Source organism: Sinohyriopsis cumingii, unplaced genomic scaffold, assembly GCF_028554795.1.
Source record: "Sinohyriopsis cumingii isolate HCF-2022 unplaced genomic scaffold, ASM2855479v2 utg003002l, whole genome shotgun sequence".
NCBI classification, from domain to species: domain Eukaryota; kingdom Metazoa; phylum Mollusca; class Bivalvia; order Unionida; family Unionidae; genus Sinohyriopsis; species Sinohyriopsis cumingii.
This window is the reverse complement of record NW_028316363.1, coordinates 155648-173970: the sequence shown is the minus strand read 5'-3', so window position 1 is coordinate 173970 and position 18323 is coordinate 155648. Positions and strand designations below refer to the sequence as shown.

Genomic DNA, 18323 nt, shown 5'->3' with positions numbered 1-18323 from the left:
ACAAGATGTACGGACACACTGTGACATTAGCAGCACCAAATAACCTTTTAAAGACGCTTTGTCATGCAAAGTTTAATTATATATAGTTCCACTATCCCTTTGTCATATGTATGTGAGTATATGTTTCTTCTTGTAAACGCGTAAGTTGACACAATATTCCTATTTAAGGTTTGGACTCAATTCTGTGTTGTGTTTCAAGATCTTGCATTACCTGGGGTTTGATGAACTTCCTATAATCTGAGTTGAACAGGACATACATACATATATACATACATACATACATGCACGCACGCACGCACGCACGCACACACACGCACGCACGCACGCACGCACGCATACATACATACATACATACATACATACATACATGTGGGTATTTCTCAACAGAAGAATGCAATTGTTCCTAATAAATCTCAGATATTTTCATTGTTATATTAATTAAAAGGATAGCAATAGACTTTGTTTCCTGGCTATTGTACTTAAATGGAATATATCCCGTTAAATTCATGCGGTGTCCTATTACATTACTTTTGGTGATATTATGCAAAGACAAAAAATAACACCTAGTTTACTTCTTTAGAACAAAAACAATGCTTGAACATAATTAACGATTTATAGCCAACACAACCGAGTGGAAGAATAAAACAACAAGTCTGCAGTCGTTGGAAACTTGAGCATTTATATGTCTGGGAGTACAGCATTATTAGTTATAAGGACAGTTTCAAAATTACCTGGGAAAAAGACAACAGTCTGATCGGTACTTTACTTGCGAGCATACTCCCATTATAATCTGCACTTTCTTACATCTATCTCCTTTGTGTAATAATAATATACGTCTTTGTTATTGTGCAGAAGACACGTATCTATATTATGAAATGCATGTCTTTCTGTGTCTGAGAAAAGAAAACTGCGTTAAAAGCTAAAGAAAAAACAATAAGATATATATCCATATGTGTTCTGAAATAGTGTCACTGATATCTTATCCTAAAAAAAAAATACTTAAGTTGAATGATACATGAATTGAAGGCTTTACGATCAGCCGTTCAGTAGCAATTAACTTCGAGTAATTTATATAATACATAGACTGTTCAAATCGGTACTTACCCAGCGAATGTTCGAGCGCTGAAAGAACACAATAAGCGTGATAATATAAATGGTAAAATATACTTCTCTTAGGTGGTTTCAATATTTATTTTGCAAAACATGTAGGTGTTTAGAGGTCATAGCCTAATAAAATACATACTTTATAATGATTTTGTGAAAGTAGATGCAGTTACCTTTCGGCTCTAAAGAATGCTATTTTTCATTCTGCGCCGTAAAACAAAATAAACGTCATATTCAAAACGAGGAATAAATATCCCGCATTTTCCTTGCAATCTCACGCTATGTCTCTGAAATGTAAAATATTCCGAGTAGCTGTAAATTGTTCTACACATTTACAGTGCATAATTTGTTGGCTGTGACTAATGCCGTTTAACTACCTTCCACTACAATTGCTATGATGCTTAATACCAGCATCCGCTTTGGTATAAAATGTATGGTATCTTGATCCTTACGGTGTTGGTGTGGCATGAACGAAACATTAATAAAAGGTTTCATTTTCGAGTAACCTCTCCGTTATCCATCATATATTTATTTTTATCCATGATATATATCAATTAATGGAAATATCGAATGTCAAGCCATATAAACTTTCTTAGTATCATTATCGTCAAAAGCTACATTTTACTCGCTGTCTACTAAGTAAGTTAGAATGAGGAATTGATTGAATTGTAACGATTTATAAACCATTTTGCACAAGCCATATAAACTTTGTATCATTCGGGCAAATGGTACCTCACAATGATTGTAAATTTATTTTCAAGTGTACACGTACCTCCCTGTATAAGCTGTCTTTCGTACTTATGGATGAATATTCATCTATTGCATCGAGGAGGAGTGGCGATAACAAGAATTTCGATACCGCCATAGTTGATATCATGAATACCCATACTGTTATGACCATCTCCTCAGAAGGAATAGCGATAACATTATTTTCAAGACGGTTTCTGTGGTGGCCATGCTATATGTCCGAGCAGCACAATTGTCATTTAGGAGCAACTAAACTCGCGATGTGTGTGTGTATGCGTGTGCAACGTTTTATGGCAATCATCCACGTATTGTACGATGATAACATATATTGCTGACAGATAGAAGGACAATGGATAACATACCAACCCTTAGTCTCTTCTGGTATACGAAAAAAGACGTTAGTGTATACCACCCGTAAAAGTGTCTTACAATAGTAAGTTTTGTCACTTTGACAAATATATTTTCCTGGGGTATTTATACCAACAGAACGTAAAATAATGAAAGAGTAATTATTAGTTAGTAAACGATACAACTGCGAGGAAACTGAAATGAAATCAAACCTTATTTGCAGGCTTTGAGATTTAAATGTCTGGGAAACACAGCATCACAACCTACAAGGTATAACTCTCACTCTCCTGACAATTATGACAAAATGCCAATCGTTTCTTCAGTAATGGAGAGGAAACTCTAAATAATGTATGCGTCTTCTATTGTGGTTTTCATATTTGTATTAAACATTTACATCTTCATTTCTCTGCAAAAAATCTAAAGTTGTATTATGAACTTATTAATCTATAGCTGGTATCAAACACAATACCCTTTTATTATATGCGAATATAAAGCATTTTGATTACCTGATGTCATTGGAATACTATTGATAACTCATCATAGATAAGAAAAAGGGGCATGATACCTAAACTGTAACGTTATGCTCAGTAGTGTGTGTGTGTGTGTGTGATTTGGATTTTTAACGTAGCTCTAACACTTTTTTAGTCATATCGCTACGATGTTTACAGTGTGGCAGTTTATAGTGATGGTATGCACTGGGGCACCCAGTAACGTTATCCTGACACCAGGCCGACCTGTCCTAACACTAACTTATTAAAGCTGAGCGCCAAGAGGGGCATCTGTTAGTACCATTTTTGTAAGTCTTTGGTATGACTCGGCTGGGGATCGAACCCACGGCCTCCAGCATCCGAGGCGGACGCTCTTACCACTAGGCCATCGGAGGGGTCCTATACTTAGTAGTAAATGATGGCTTAAATTCGATGAGTACATATTTTAATGAACATATGTCTTAATAATCAAATAAAAAACATAATAAATACATATCTTACTCTGACTGAGAGGAGATATATTTATACTTACATATGCTTGTATCTGCTTTTTTTCCTGAAATAATATAACAAATGTGATATTAGAAACGGTGAAACAAACGTCGCCTATTAGGTCTAGAAAAGGGAAACAAACGCATGCGAAAATACAATTACAACTTATGCCGCTACTTTTGCTGAATATTCCACAACAGCTGACGTTTAACCAAATATACTAGTCAACCTTTCCTTGTTGAGACATCAACATTTTAACAACGACTGGACTATGTACTACTGAAGTGACGCATCGCGTATGTTTTGAGGAATATGATACGGAAGTGTTGCCTGTATCCACAAAATTGTATTCCGGACACTGAAAGAAAAGTAATAATTCCATTTTCCTTTGTTTAACCGTGAATTGTAAGATCCAACAGATAATGTTAGTCACATTATATATTTTGGAGAAAAAAATATACACTCATTAACATCTATCCAATGCTGGTGATGTTATGGCATATCAGTCAAAAATTTAACATGATTAACAGGGAGACAATGTCATATTATAATAAGAACATCTTGAAATAAACGCATATTTCGTAAGTCCATAAATACATGTAACTTCTCTTTCCGACGAAAGCGATAAATGCGCGATACTGGAAAAATATCAACCAGAGAAGATTTTGAAAATAATCTTGCCTTGTTAAATGATAACAGATATGCAATACATATGACGAATAATTAATTATCATAAATATATGCGTCTTAGAAATCATAAATTAACTTTATGCAATGCAAAATATTTACCTATTTACTGAAAACACATATAATTATACTTACTCTTTCTTTCTTCTCTCTTTCGTCCTTAAAGAATACAATAAACCAGTTATTAGACAGGGTGAAATATTTTCCGCGTATTTGCTATCAAACGTGAGAGTAGACAAGCATGAAAATATTTGCAAATATAAATGCAGCTTATGTCAAAGTGAGCAGGTAATTATTCATGAAAAAATATAATAAATCTGATATTAGACAAGGTTCTATAAATTAGACTTATTTGCTCTCAAGAGGGAGGAGATACGCATGCACGTATTCACAGATACAAAACTGTGTAAACCACACAGTATAAGTCATTAGATAAAATAAGGTAATCCAAACCAGTTGCCGTTAGAAATGATTTATTTTAAGGCATGTTTCGCATATAAATCTATGAATTGTAACTTTTCTGTCTTTTCGTTATCCTGAATAAATATAAATTAAAAAGCTGTACAGTTTTTAACCATTTAGTACTTTAAAGTATTTGGGCAAAACGTACAGAGCGAAGCTGATTACAAAACCAGACAGCTCATCATCAAATCGGCATGTTCCCTTTTCAGTTTGTGTCTTATTCTTATTTCACTCCTTTTGCCCTCAAACTGTGCATATAATACTATCAAGTCAATAATCCTTCAATGAACATTTGGACCGAAGGCAGAAAACCTACCATGGATGCGGTATGGCGGGCTCGGGGAATTAAATAGACAAACGAAATTTATTTCAGAATTGTATAACGTTTTCAAGGATGTTGAAATATACTGGCTGTAACCAATGAATGATGCATAATGCCACCCCCACCCCACCCCCCAAAAAAACAACAATAAAACAAACAAAGCAAACAAAAGTGTTACATTTTGATGAAATACATGTATAATTAGTGGTATAATTTGTCATTGATGTGTGTCTAATATAGCTAATTCACAATATATTGATGCAGACGATAACATCAGGTCTTGATCTGACATGGCCAGTGTAAGATTTTAAGCATATCCCACTTAACTAACACATGAAGCTTCATAATTCGTTGAAATTCTCTCACCGAAATAAAGGCAAAATATATATTAGTGGTGAATTCATGATGTGTGGCATCAGTTACTTAGACTTCTTTTAAAGACTGAAGCAAACGTGATGTTTCAATAAATCGATCTTGAAGCAGCTAACATTCGACACCAGGTTCACGTGCAGGCTACAAGCACAATAGCAGAATCAAAATCACTAATGCAAACACAATCCACATATCTGATACAATATATTACTCTCATTTGATATACCTTTGTTTCAAATTAAAGTAACGTATTTATTACCGAAGAATTAAGGGATACATAAATATAAGCTGGTGTTGTTCTTTACTTACATCATGATCATTAAATTGAAACATCGAGTTTGCTTCAGTCTTTAAAGAAAGTCATGTACTCTGTCGATGAAATCTTATTTAGGACGGGATTCATAACAGACAGTATCAACACAAAAATATAAAGGTCAAGAATGGGATGCGCGAGATTACAAAAAACTTTCAACATGAAAATCAGAAAGTAAAAATAGAAACAATAAACATTGGGATTCCGCGAGTTTCGAACTCGCGACCCCTCGTTTGACAGACGAGAATCATAAAAGAAAATTTCACCATGAAAATAAAAATTTATTAAAGAAATAGAAAAGATGGGATGCGCGAGTAAAAATGAATTTGTCACCATTAAATTAAAATCAAAAAGAAGAGATAAGTAAGATGCCTTCAGTTCGAACAGGCAACATTTTGCTTAGAAAACGCTAGTCATAAAAAAAGTTTCAAAAGCAAATACAAAAAGTAAATATAATAAAGTGAAACAAAAATTGGGATGCGAAAGCTGAAAACGAAGTTCAAATATAAAGTTATAAAGAAAAGACAATTCGGATGCCGCGAGCTTAGAAATAGTTTAATTCTTGTTGGACCGGCGGGAGTCACAACAGAAGGTTTCCACAAATAAACAGAAAAAAGCAAAACAAATAAAATTTAAAAAATTAGGATGCGCGTGTTGAAAAAAAAAGATTCAATACAAAAATAAATTAAAATTAAAAAACAAATTAAAATATTGGGATGCCGCGAGTTTCGAACTCGTGACTTCTTGTCTGGCAGACGTTGGTCATAAAAGAACGATCCAACATAAAAACTTTTTTTTAAAAGTGAAAAAATAAAATATAAAATAAAAATTGTGATGAGCGAGTTTAATAGAAAGTTTCAACATAATCTTTAAAACATAAAAAAATATATCAAGATTGGGATGACGCGAGTTTTAAATTCGTGACCTCTTCTTTTGCAGATGGGATTCATAAAAAAGTTCCAACATAAAGTTAAAATGGTACAAAGACAAATTTAAAAAAAAATGCATGCGCAATTTGAAATGAAATTTCAACATAAAAATAAAAGTGAAGTAAGCAACGTTTTAAAACCATGAGATGTAGAGTTTAAAATTAAGTTTGAATAACATTTTTAAAAAAGAAGTAAATATAAAATATGAAAGTCAAATTGGGACAATACGAATTTTCGAACTCTTGACCTACTTTTTATCCAGTTGGACAAAAAAACAAATATGGGTGTTTATATATAAGATTGCAGTTGTCGAAAATCGTCAAATATCATTTAGCGAATATTATGGGGATAGTGGTTCAGGACTGGAACGCCATTTTGGTTTAATTTTCGTGTTGCTTTCCAACATTGTGTTGAGTATGCCTAATCGATCATTCTGATCCATTTCATCCAGCTTTTAAAGCAATTTGTAAAATCTTGTATGTAAACAGTATATCGACCATGCTAATGGAAAAAAAGGAACCTATTGTTTGCTCATTTCGAATAACCGGTACATATTATGTTGTGTACATTTTCAGTATCTTCTTAATAATCATACCCACATAAATTATCTTTTGTGGCAAAGTTAAGAGAGACGAATCTGTCTCGTTGTTTTCAAAATACCTTAATTTATGCAAAGAGTACTTTGAGTTTAGTAAATATTAATATTGAACCCTGTTTCTCCACAGCTTGAAATCCTAGATTTATGACAGTATCTGCACATTCAGCAATATCACCATCATTCAGTATACTAAATCGTCAATTATAACAACTATTATATTTATATATTTCTATCTTAATTTAATAATCAAATTAGAAATACATAGATCAAAATCATTGGCCTTAGAATGAAATCGTTTATGTTTCCTATATTAGAATGATAAATTGTGTATAATGCCTATCAACGTAGACATGTACATAAAGACGATTATTATACATTTTGACTTCAATATGCTACTTCTCTACACATTCATAACACTATGAGTGATCTATCGAATCAAACGGCTTGTAAAAATAAGTAGAAGACAAAATAATCTGCTAACAGGATTGCTTAAATATGTATATACCAACGTTTGAAGACTTAAAACAGGTTAATATGGGCGAGCACCCATTTCGGAAACCAGATTGCGCTTCATAGATTATCTCCCTTTCCACGGGCCATGTTGTCAGTCATTTTATTCAAGATAGCACCGACGTTCTTTTTTAGCACAAGGATGCTTGGAACGCCTTGATAATTGCTGGGATCATTTAATACAGTCATTTTGTTTATTTGACAAATAGTAAATTTTACCAAAATATTGCATCCAGATTGAAATACAGAATTAGACAAATGGGTCAATATTGGAGTAGTTTCTGTCACAGTGTGCTCTAATATCTCGTTGAACATACTCCAAAGTAATTACATGTAGTTTAAAGTATTAACGCGTTGAACTAACGTTTAACCAATATAAATATGGTAATATAGGTTTTTAGCCAAGCGCATGCTCGATCTCACTTAAATTTTATATTAGCCTATTATTCCAATATAATTTAATACAATGCAAACATAAACCTAAGAAACGAATTTAGATAGGTCTGCCTCTTCGTGTTTTCAGTATAATTACCGTCTTAAGAGTTTACAAGCAATATAGTACACGTATGACAGGTAAACTGCAAGCAACGATACGAATACGAACTCCTATGGAATTTTTCAGCTCAACACTCTGTCCTATATTGTATCCAAGTCGGTCACATAGTGTGCAATCAAAATAGTTTTGCAAGGGACATTACCTTTCTAGGTTGGTTACTGGTTGAATAATAAGATGTGTGTGTGTTTGTGTCTGTGTCTATATGTTTGTGACTTAAATTTGTAACGTACATTTAACAATTTTTCACTCATAACGCTACGATGACTGCAATGTGGCAGTTCATACTAATGTTCAGCACTGGGACTTTATGCCGCAGACATATATCATCATGTACCACCTGAAACCAGGCCGACCTAACCGTAACCACTTAATGCTCAACGCAGTCATGCAGCTGCTAGTAACATCTGTATTAGTCTTTGGTATGACTCGGACGGGGTTCGAACCCGAGATCTTCCGAGCGGACGTTCTAACCACTTATGCCACCGGAAAGGTCGACAAATACATACATACATACATACATACATACATACAACCATACATGTGTGTGTTGTGTGTGATTTGGACTTTTAACGTAGCTTTAACAATATTTCAGTCATATCACTACGATGTCTGTATCAGACTTGTGGCATGATGTCCCACCCAGTCACACTATCCTGACACCAGGCCGACCAGTCCTAACACTAACCTCTTAATGCTGAGCGCCAAGCGCGATGCAACTTTTAGTACCATTTTTGTAAGTCTTTGGTATGACTCGGCCGGGGATGGAACACAGGACCTCCCGCATTGTGTCAGGATAATGTGACTGGATGGGACATCATGATACATGTCTGCAGCATGATGCCCAAGTGCTAGACATAACTATAAACTGCCACATTGCAGACATCGTAGCGATATGGCTGAATTTTTTTTTAAAGCTAAGTTAAAAATCCAAATCACATCACATCGCATCACGTCATACATTATTTAGGGTATATTTTATTTTATATCTAATCTGCACGAATTATAATTTATGTTAAAGTATGCGAACAGGAATGATGGCATATGGATCATTATAAAAAGTTTAGATTTGACGCACCTTTACATATTTTGAAAGAAAACGTGTGTTATGTGTGTGCGCAATGAAGGATGTAAATGTACACGTTTCGTTGCTTGCGATTTATTTACAGTTCATTCATCTAATATATAATCCAACACGGAGAGACACTTCTCTCTATTCGTGCGCTACCTATGTAACAACGAAAGCTGATGTTTGAAGATACAACTTTCGAAGCCTCCTACGACCTGTCGTAAATGGCCGAGTGCAGTTCCGATCAAGACATGGTTATTCATAAATGTACTAGGCTGGTACCCTGACTGTCCACTAATGTTATTACAATGGTCAGGTGGCTCCTATAAAAACATTATTGTCATGTGACATAACAAAATGGCGGATCATGGAGACCAGGTAGCGTGATTTTCTACTGGATATGACAAATGAGGATCATTTGTCCTGTATTTGGCACAGGTTGGCAGTTTTGACATATAATAGTTTATATGACCTGCATATAACTTTGCAGTTATAGAGAAAGAATGCACCTAGCCACAGGGTGAAAAGCTTGACGTGTATAGTTTTATATTGCTTGCATATAACTTTGCAGTTATGATGCAGGGATGCACCTTGGCACAGGTTGAAAATCTTGACGTGTATAAATGGTACCACTTGCATGTAACTTTGCTGTTATAATGAAGGAGAAAATGAAGCATTTTCATTTCACGATAGTTCTTACTTTGGACCTGTACTTTTGGGTCTTGTCCTCTTAAGGAATTGGGAGAGGAACTAATGACCATGAAGTAAAAAACACATTATGTTATACCTCATGCCATAAAAGTTACCCAGGAATAATGTATTAATGCATATTTGCAGGGAAGGGATCGTTGAGCAAGTTTTCTTACACAAACCATATAAAAAATGTTAGTTATCATCTACTGGAAAGAGCCCAGAACAAGAATCCAAATACAGTGTATTGGAAATGGGTATTTTTTTACATACATTAAGATAAATATTTGAAGTAATGTGTAAAATCTCTCAAACTGACAGAAAAAGGCCAAGAACAGGATTAATTAAGTGTCTCTTTCGTTGCCATAATTTATAATTTTTGTCAGGAATAAAACTAGAGTCAGTAACAACATGGAGTCTGGAGATCAGTAGGATAATCAGATTGATACATGAAAATATTTGAGTTCTATAGTTACAATTAAATTTAAAATAAGTATTATGTTCTTAGGGTCTAGTTGTGATAATTCACTATATAATGTTCTTAGTTACACAGATTGCATAAAATGGAATACAGGTTGATGTCACATATCAGTGTCATGTTGCTAAGTATATTTTCAACCAAATATGATTTGTATATGTACTTATCTATGAACAATTCCAGGAGATTCTGCTTTATTTTCTTTTAAAACAAGAAAACAATGAGTAAGATACAGAGCCTATTTCACTTGAAAATATGTACAATCTTCCTCCATCAAACTATCATTATCTGCTTGAAAAAATCTGGGCAGAAATAACATAATTCTCACTTGCAGATCATGATAGGAAATGTGACCCTTTCCCCCAATATGTATGTATGTATGTATGTATGTATGTATGTATGCATGTATGTGTGTGTATCTATTATTTTTTCTAAATCTTGTTTGTTCTAGTGAGACCTGCCATAATAGAAGAAATTAAGGGTTGGAGGGGTTGTTCAAAAGTCTAAAATATTTTGTAAACTGTTGCATATTCAAGTCTGAAATTTGGTTTATGCCTTCACCAAAGCTGGCTATTTAATATAACTTATGGGATTTCACATTGGTCACTTGGTCATATTTCAGGGTATTGAAGGTGGGAAGGGCTACCCCTCTGTAACAGCAGTTCGGGACATGATGGGACATTTATAGGAATACATTGTGTACCTCAGATCATGCTGCCAGGGATGTCAGTTGTGTTGATGATTAAAAATTCCCACAATATATATATATATATATATATATATATATATATATATATATATATATATATATATATATATATATATATGTATAAGGACAAATATTTAAATGACATAATTTAAAATCACCCTCTTGGTGTAACCCCAGGGTACCAATTTTGAGACTTATCACATTTCCAGCTATTAACTATGTTTTTAAAAATAGCAACAGCACAGGGGGAATTGTTTTGTTTGTTGTTGTTTGTTTATGGCAACATATTATTGTTATTATTATTATTATTATCATTATTGTTATTATTTACACAACATATAATAATAATGATAATAATAATTAGTATTTTTATTATTATTTTTTCATTTACACCAAGTTATTATTATATTATTAGGATTGTATTTTACACCAACATATTATTATTATTGTTGTTATTATTATTATAATTATTATTATTATTATTATTATTAGTAATAGTAGTATTAGTAGTAGTAGTTTTTCAGTTTCCAGATCAATGTAGGATTTATATATTTATTTTTTATACCAACATTAAATAATAATAATTTTATTATTATTATTATTATTATTGTTTTATTTACATCAAAATATTATTATTATATTATTATTATTATTGTTGTTTTTATTCTTTTTATTATTATTATTATTATTATAATTTCAGTTTCCAGACCAAAGAAGGATTTTTAGATGTTTGACATATTTTGAAAAATTGGCAATGAATGACTGTGTACAAATGAAGCATGGGGTACCTATGATTGCAGTTAAAAAGAGGAAAAATTCAGGTGACTCGACATTTTTGTTGTCATTCACATTCCCACAGCAACTATTTTCTCCATTCTCCCAATGGTGACTCTGGCATCATATTCTGACTTTTGTATTTTGTAAGTTTCCCCAGCACCATGGCTTAATACAGTGTATAATTAGTATATATATATATATGCTAAATATGATAGCTCTTTTAAACTTGGTTTAAAAATCTGACCCAGTTTGTATGGTTAGGTGGATATGCAGACAAATAGACAATAGACATATTGATTGGCAGGGGTGGATGGTGGGGTTATTCTTGACATGTATTTATGGTTGTTAGTACCTTGATTGTAGTAGCATCATGGTCACTAGACAGGGTAAAGATTTGTTTTCCTCCTTAGCTACCCAACCCCATTAGATTTTTAAATGAATCGTTATTTTTATATTGGTAGTAGATGTATGATCAAGGTCAGGTTCACTAGACAAGGGGTCATGCACTTTCAGCTGCTAAATATTTGAAACATGCAGAGTTAAATAAAAGCAAAACTTGATGCATTCATGTCATTGGAATATATCTCTAGTTTAATGTACTGTTTTGGAGATTCATGGGTTTCAACTACATGTATTTTTTCCAGATACTGCAAATTCATACAGTACTACTTAATAATAATGATAGTTGTTTACTGGCTGTGGAGTCTTAACTATAAATCAACCATCACTGACTATAGACCATTCATGCCAGTGGTATTACAGATACTTAATCTCATAAAATTCTATATTGGGGACTTTTTCTAACAATATAGAGTATAGTGTTGGCTTAAATATGTGCATATTTATGTTTTAATAGTGTCCATTGACTTTATAATTAGTAAAAGCATTTACATGTTTTCACATTAATGACTCATTTTGTTCAATACTGTATTACTATTAGGACACAAACAAACATACTGCAACAGTTATCAACACCATATAGTGAGTACTGCACCATATAGTGAGTACAACACCATATAGTGAGTACAAAACTGTATAGTAAGTACAACACCATATAGTGAGTGCAATACCATATTGTGAGTACAACACTGTATAGTGAGTACAACACCATATATGAAGTACATAAGTTAGGTTGTATTCTACAGTAGTCATTTATTGAATATACCAGTACATATTTTTCAGGTGCAACGTACAAACTCCGGTATGCAAGAGTAAAAGAGCGGTTTGGATTTACAACAAGCAAGGGCAATGTCGCAATTAGTGACAAGGAGACTGTGATGGCATTATATGTGGAATATCCACACAGACAGATCCAATATTGCCTATTCTACTAACAAGGAGACCATGAAGGCATTATCTGTGGAATATCCACACAGAAAAATCCAATATTGTTTATTCTGGTGACAAGGAGACTGTGAATGCATTACCTGTGGAATATCCACACAGACAAATCCAGTATTGCTTATTCTGGTGACAAGGAGACCATGAAGGCATTATCTGTGGAACATCCACACAGACATATCCAGTACTGCCTATTCTAGTGACAATGAAAAATTGAAGGCATTATGTGTGGAATATCCGCACAGACATATCCATTATTGCCTATTCTAGTGACAACGAGACTGAAGGATTATCTGTGGAATATCCACACAGAACCACTATTGCCTATTCTAGTGACACAGTGACTGTGAAGGCATTATCTGTTATATATCCACACAGACAGATCCATTATTACGAATTCTAGTGATAAGGAGACTGTGAAGGCATTATCTGTGTAACATCCACCCATACAGATCCGGTATTGCATATTCTAATGACAAGGAGATGTGAAGGCATTATCAGTGTAATATCCACCCATACAGATACAGTACTGCATATTCTAATGACAAGGAGATGTGAAGGCATTATCAGTGTAATATCCACCCATACAGATACAGTACTGCATATTCTAATGACAAGGAGATGTGAAGGCATTATCAGACAGCTTTTTCCACTGAGGTTAGTGGGGCTAGGATATTTAGAGGGGGAAAATGGCAACCATTGTTTACAGACTGCCAACACTCCCCCCCCCCAGTGTAACACATTCATATTTCGTAGTCTATAAGTATTATGCATAAAGGACATGTGGTACTTTTTATAAGAAAGAACTGTGAACCAGTCTTAAAATGGGTGAATTAACATAAAGTATAGTATATACGAGTTTGGTGGTCCATAATTGGTTAATAATGAAAAGTAAAATTTTAGTAAAAATAGTTTTGAGAGCTTATCCTATCTGTAATTTTAAAAAGATGTAGACACAGTTATATTGATGAAAGTTTAGTATTTTTACAGATCTGACTTAGGAGCACTCAGTAAGGAAAGTAACAACTGAATCATTTGGTGCAGAATGGATAACATGTGTTTTATGCACATGTAGACAAAAAGATGCAGTGGCTCATATGATCTCCACATAGAAGCTTGCACCAAGGATAGTTGTACATGGATAAATATCAGTCTGATCAGCAGCACCCAGAAATGTTAAGTTATTAAATTTTGAATATCATGGTGTTTCCATATGAGCGCTGAATTAGTACAGTGAATCCGAAAGGAAACTCACTTGTTATTGAGTACAATTTCATGGCTTCCATGACTAGTGTTATAGTATGTTTAGGTGGGGGTGTTTGTGTGTTTATTTAACCTTTTCCCTTTTATTTATCATGCAGCAGAAATCTAAAAGAAGACTCTGCTTTGGAAAAGAAAGAATTATGGAGTTCTGGAAAAATGGCAACAGTAAGGAAGGTGCTTGAGATCAGCTGCATGAGTTCAGACGAGGAAGGGGCAGATGGTGGGCATTCTTCATGGGAATCCAAAGTGAAGAAGATATTGGACCAAAAATATATTGATATGTTCAACAAGATGCAAGAGGCTTCTGTTAAAAAGAACCAGGAGCATCAAACAGGCCAAATAAGCTCCTGAAGTCCCAAAAGAATGAAGTAGATAATAGCCAAAAGCATTCAGAGGGATGATGAAGACAGTGTCAAACAGAGGCCTCCTGAACATTGGGGGGGGGGGATTTTCCCTCACAGAATCATGCTGTATATTAAACAGTGCATGAAGAAAGTGAAATGAGCTTGAACTTGATGCACCCATGATAACTCCTTGTGTATTTTCATCTATGTGACTAATGTTTAGCTCACACATGTTTTGCTTGCTTGCTTTTGGATTTGCGTACAATAATTATTTTTATGATTGTTGCACCTTGTTTAAGCATTATATATATCTCTGACCCAATTTAACAATCATGACATGGGTATTTTTTTCACTTCAGGGTGCATGGATTTTGTTTTCACTTTAGGGTTTATGGGTATTTTTTCACTTTAGGGTTTATGGGTAATTTTTTCACTTTAGGGTGCACTGACAGTTTGTGATATGAAACTGACCCCTGGACTTGTTGCTCACAGTAGGTGATGCATCATAATTTGTTTCTCTCTCTCTCTTTCTCTTGATCCTCTGAAGCCTGTTAGCATGAGTAATGAATGACAAAGTGGTAACATTTTTTCTTCATATATTTTAACAATTTTTACTTTTTTAAAACTTAATTTCATTAATGAAACCCTTGTTAAAATGATCATACATAAAAACACTAAATGCTGAATAAAAATTAAACATCTTAGACATTAATGTACATAAGATGATCATCTATTCAAGCCATTATGTTGAACTGTTTAGTTTTTGGGAAGTCATTTAGCTAAGGTTGTGGGATGGGTGCATTCCTGTTGTATATAACACAGATAGTTTGATTTATGTGAATAAAGAGTGTTTTATGTTAATTGTGTTATCTCTCTCTCTATATATTAATACTCATTTCCATCCATCCAACACATTGTCATTAATGCAACTATTCCTAGAGTTTTTCATAGATTGCCCTGAAAATTGGTAACTATTATGATCATGATTGGAAGACAACCATGTCAACAAATCACTCTACTCCTCGTTGTTTTTGGAGGTCCTGTTCCTTTTGTGCTACTGCTGAAAATAGTGCCAGACAAAATTTCATTGTGAATGCAAGTTATCTTGCTATTTTATTGACTGCAGTTAAACATAGTCTATATTATATAGTCATCATTCATAAATGCACATATTGACAAATCTCTGTGCTTCCTTAATGTATGGAAGAGTTATTGCCCTTGTTTACTTATGGCTTGATGCAGTGTATGTCACAATTTTTAATGCAGCTATTATTGCACTTTTTATTGGACTGTTGTAAAACTATGTATGTACAGTGCTGATCATCAGATGATATGACTCATTATTGTGTTAACATAATTTTCACAAGAGTTGTCCTCAGTTTTGGCAATAGACATTCAAATCATGAGGTAGGGATGCAGGAGAGATAAGAGTATGTTTATATGAACAAAGTAGTCAACATTTGTATGGTTTAAATCAGAAATAGAGTTGGTGTTGAATAATTGTTTGGTTAAAAATTAGCTCATTATAGATGAAATGTAAATTAAATAAACCTTAAGAAAAAAATAGTGTCAGTTTGTACTTGGGTCAAATAATTAATAATAGATGTAGCTGATCAAGTGACCAATTCATGTTATTGTGTGATTCTTCTACAGTACAGTTTTGCACTTATTTTATTTTAGACAACTATTGATTTCAAAGGTATTTATATTTTGATAAAGGTTTTAACCAAAAAATGCTAGAGACATCACAACAAAGTTTTTACTGTGATATGAAACATTGAGTGTTCTGTCAGTGGGAAAGAACTAGATGGCCATTCATATTTTCTACAATTTTTTGGGGGATCATTGAAAAAGATCATTTATTGCATCAGTAAAGAAAGTCCTGTTTATTTTTGTCAGATTTTGGTATTAAGATAATCCAGTTTATTTCTGTCAGATTTTGGTATTAAGAAAATCCAGTTTATTTCTATCATGTTTTAGCATTAAGAAAATCCAGTTTATTGATGTCAGATTTTGGTATTAAGAAAATCCAGTTTATTGCTGTCAGATTTTAGTATTAAGAAAATCCAGTTTATTGCTGTCATATTGTATTATTAAGAAAATCCAGTTTATTGTTGTCAGATTTTAGTATTAAGAAAATCCAGTTGATTGATGTCAGATTGTATTATTAAGAAAATCCAGTTTATTGCTGTCAGATTGTATTATCTTGGTAACAGACAGCCTACCATTTTTTTACTTTGAAAAGTGCGTATGTCTGCAACATTTTACATTGTAACATAAATATCCATAAATATGACAGTCTCTTGTTGTTTAATTGATACAAGCCATTGAAATTAAATATTTTGTAAGGCAATTGTATAAATGGATAAATGTATGCATTATGTTCAATCATTTACATTCGAAGCACATTATAAAGGCAAATGTCTGATAAATGGATGTAGCATAACCACGATGGGAATGTTTTTTTTTACTGTCCATTGTGCATGCCAGTATTTTTTAGTTATTGGAAAAATTAATTTTATAATAAAGGATGATGCTGTTAGTTTATTGTCTTAGTTTGTTCTTTGCATATTTGCTCTATACTTTACACTTATCTGCCCCATACATCCACAATCTTATTCTGTAGTGAACATATGTCTTCAAAGACATGAAGCTGTATGACATAAATTATACATGCATTGAATTACAATAAGTATTGTATTTAGTTAGGTTTGTCTACATGACCTGAATCTGTTAAGGGAATAATGTTGCATAGGATCTATAGGTATATGTTACTTGTGTGTTGCATAGGATCTGTAGGTATATGTTAACTTGTGTGTTGCATAGGATCTATAGGTAAATGTTAACTTGTGTGTTGACAATTGATTATCGTAATCTTAATAGTAAGACTTTTGGCTTAATTTCTCAGGACTCAGATGTGGTTTCAACATTTGTAGAATAAGTATGTAACTTCCCATTGGTTTGGCTAGGTCACATGAATAGGTCAAATTGAAACAAATGAGTAGTGTTTTCTGTTTCATGGGGTCTGTTGTGAAATACAGATGCAATATATGGTGTATATAAGGACATAATTAAAAAATCAGTTTCATTTCAACTTTTGAGACATTCACACTTATTTTGTTCATGTAGTAAGTCTGCAGTTTGTATGTTGTACTTAGATATTATTTGAGAGGAAAAATTTTGGAGGGGTGTGATTTGGACTTTTAATATGGCTTTAAAGATTATTCAGTCATATCGCTAAGTCTGCAGTGTGTCAGTTTATAATGATGTCTAGCTCTGGGGCATCATGCCGCAGACTTGTAGCATCATGTTGCACCCAGTTACATTTTCCTTATACCAGGCCAACCAGTCATAACTCGAGCCTCTTAATGTTGAGCACCATGCGAGGCAGCTGTTAGTACCATTTGTTTGAGTCTTTGTTATGACTTTGATGGGTTTAAACCCCCAACTTCCCACATCTGAGGCAGATGCTCTAACCACTAGACTAAGAGAGCGGTCCCATTTTTGCTCGGACTGTTCAGTAGAAATGGAAAGTGCTCATTATTTGGACTATATTATTATTTGAGAACTGTTATAAATTATTGAAAGGAATTATGGACAGTGCGTCTTGAGAGGGACGTGGTTCTTGGAGGACCAGTGCATTTCTGATTCTCACATTTTCATTTACAACTTTGATAATTAAATTCTTTGTTGCCTTTTTTATGTTACTTAGTTTGTGACTGTAGAG

General features: G+C 33.5%; 2 protein-coding genes across 2 annotated transcripts in view; one reads left to right on the top strand and one right to left on the bottom strand.

The window, feature by feature from the left end:
• Positions 1-538: 538 nt before the first annotated feature.
• The window catches only part of LOC149769932 (uncharacterized), an 83674-nt gene continuing 65889 nt past the window's right edge, over positions 539-18323 (bottom strand). The window contains exons 7-9 of the mRNA XM_089949645.1: positions 4002-4025; positions 3220-3243; positions 539-1122 (exon numbers count right to left, since the gene is read on the bottom strand). Coding sequence (XP_089805771.1) covers positions 1069-1122; positions 3220-3243; positions 4002-4025 — 102 coding nt within the window. The 3' untranslated portion in view covers positions 539-1068. The remainder of the gene's footprint in view (positions 1123-3219; positions 3244-4001; positions 4026-18323) is intronic.
• Positions 9150-17138, top strand: LOC149769934 (uncharacterized). Its single transcript, XM_089949646.1, has 4 exons — positions 9150-9432; positions 11572-11692; positions 12831-13646; positions 14351-17138. Exons 3-4 carry the CDS (start codon positions 13462-13464, stop codon positions 14601-14603), a joined length of 438 nt encoding a protein of 145 aa, XP_089805772.1. The 5' UTR covers positions 9150-9432; positions 11572-11692; positions 12831-13461; the 3' UTR covers positions 14604-17138.

Bases quoted from the DNA above. Each gene is read 5' to 3' on its own strand.
- LOC149769934 (XM_089949646.1), top strand. From the start codon at position 13,462: ATGACAAGGAGATGTGAAGGCATTATCAGTGTAATATCCACCCATACA. The intron at 13,647-14,350 runs GTTAGTGGGGCT...TTTATCATGCAG, and splicing joins AGACAGCTTTTTCCACTGAG to CAGAAATCTAAAAGAAGACT.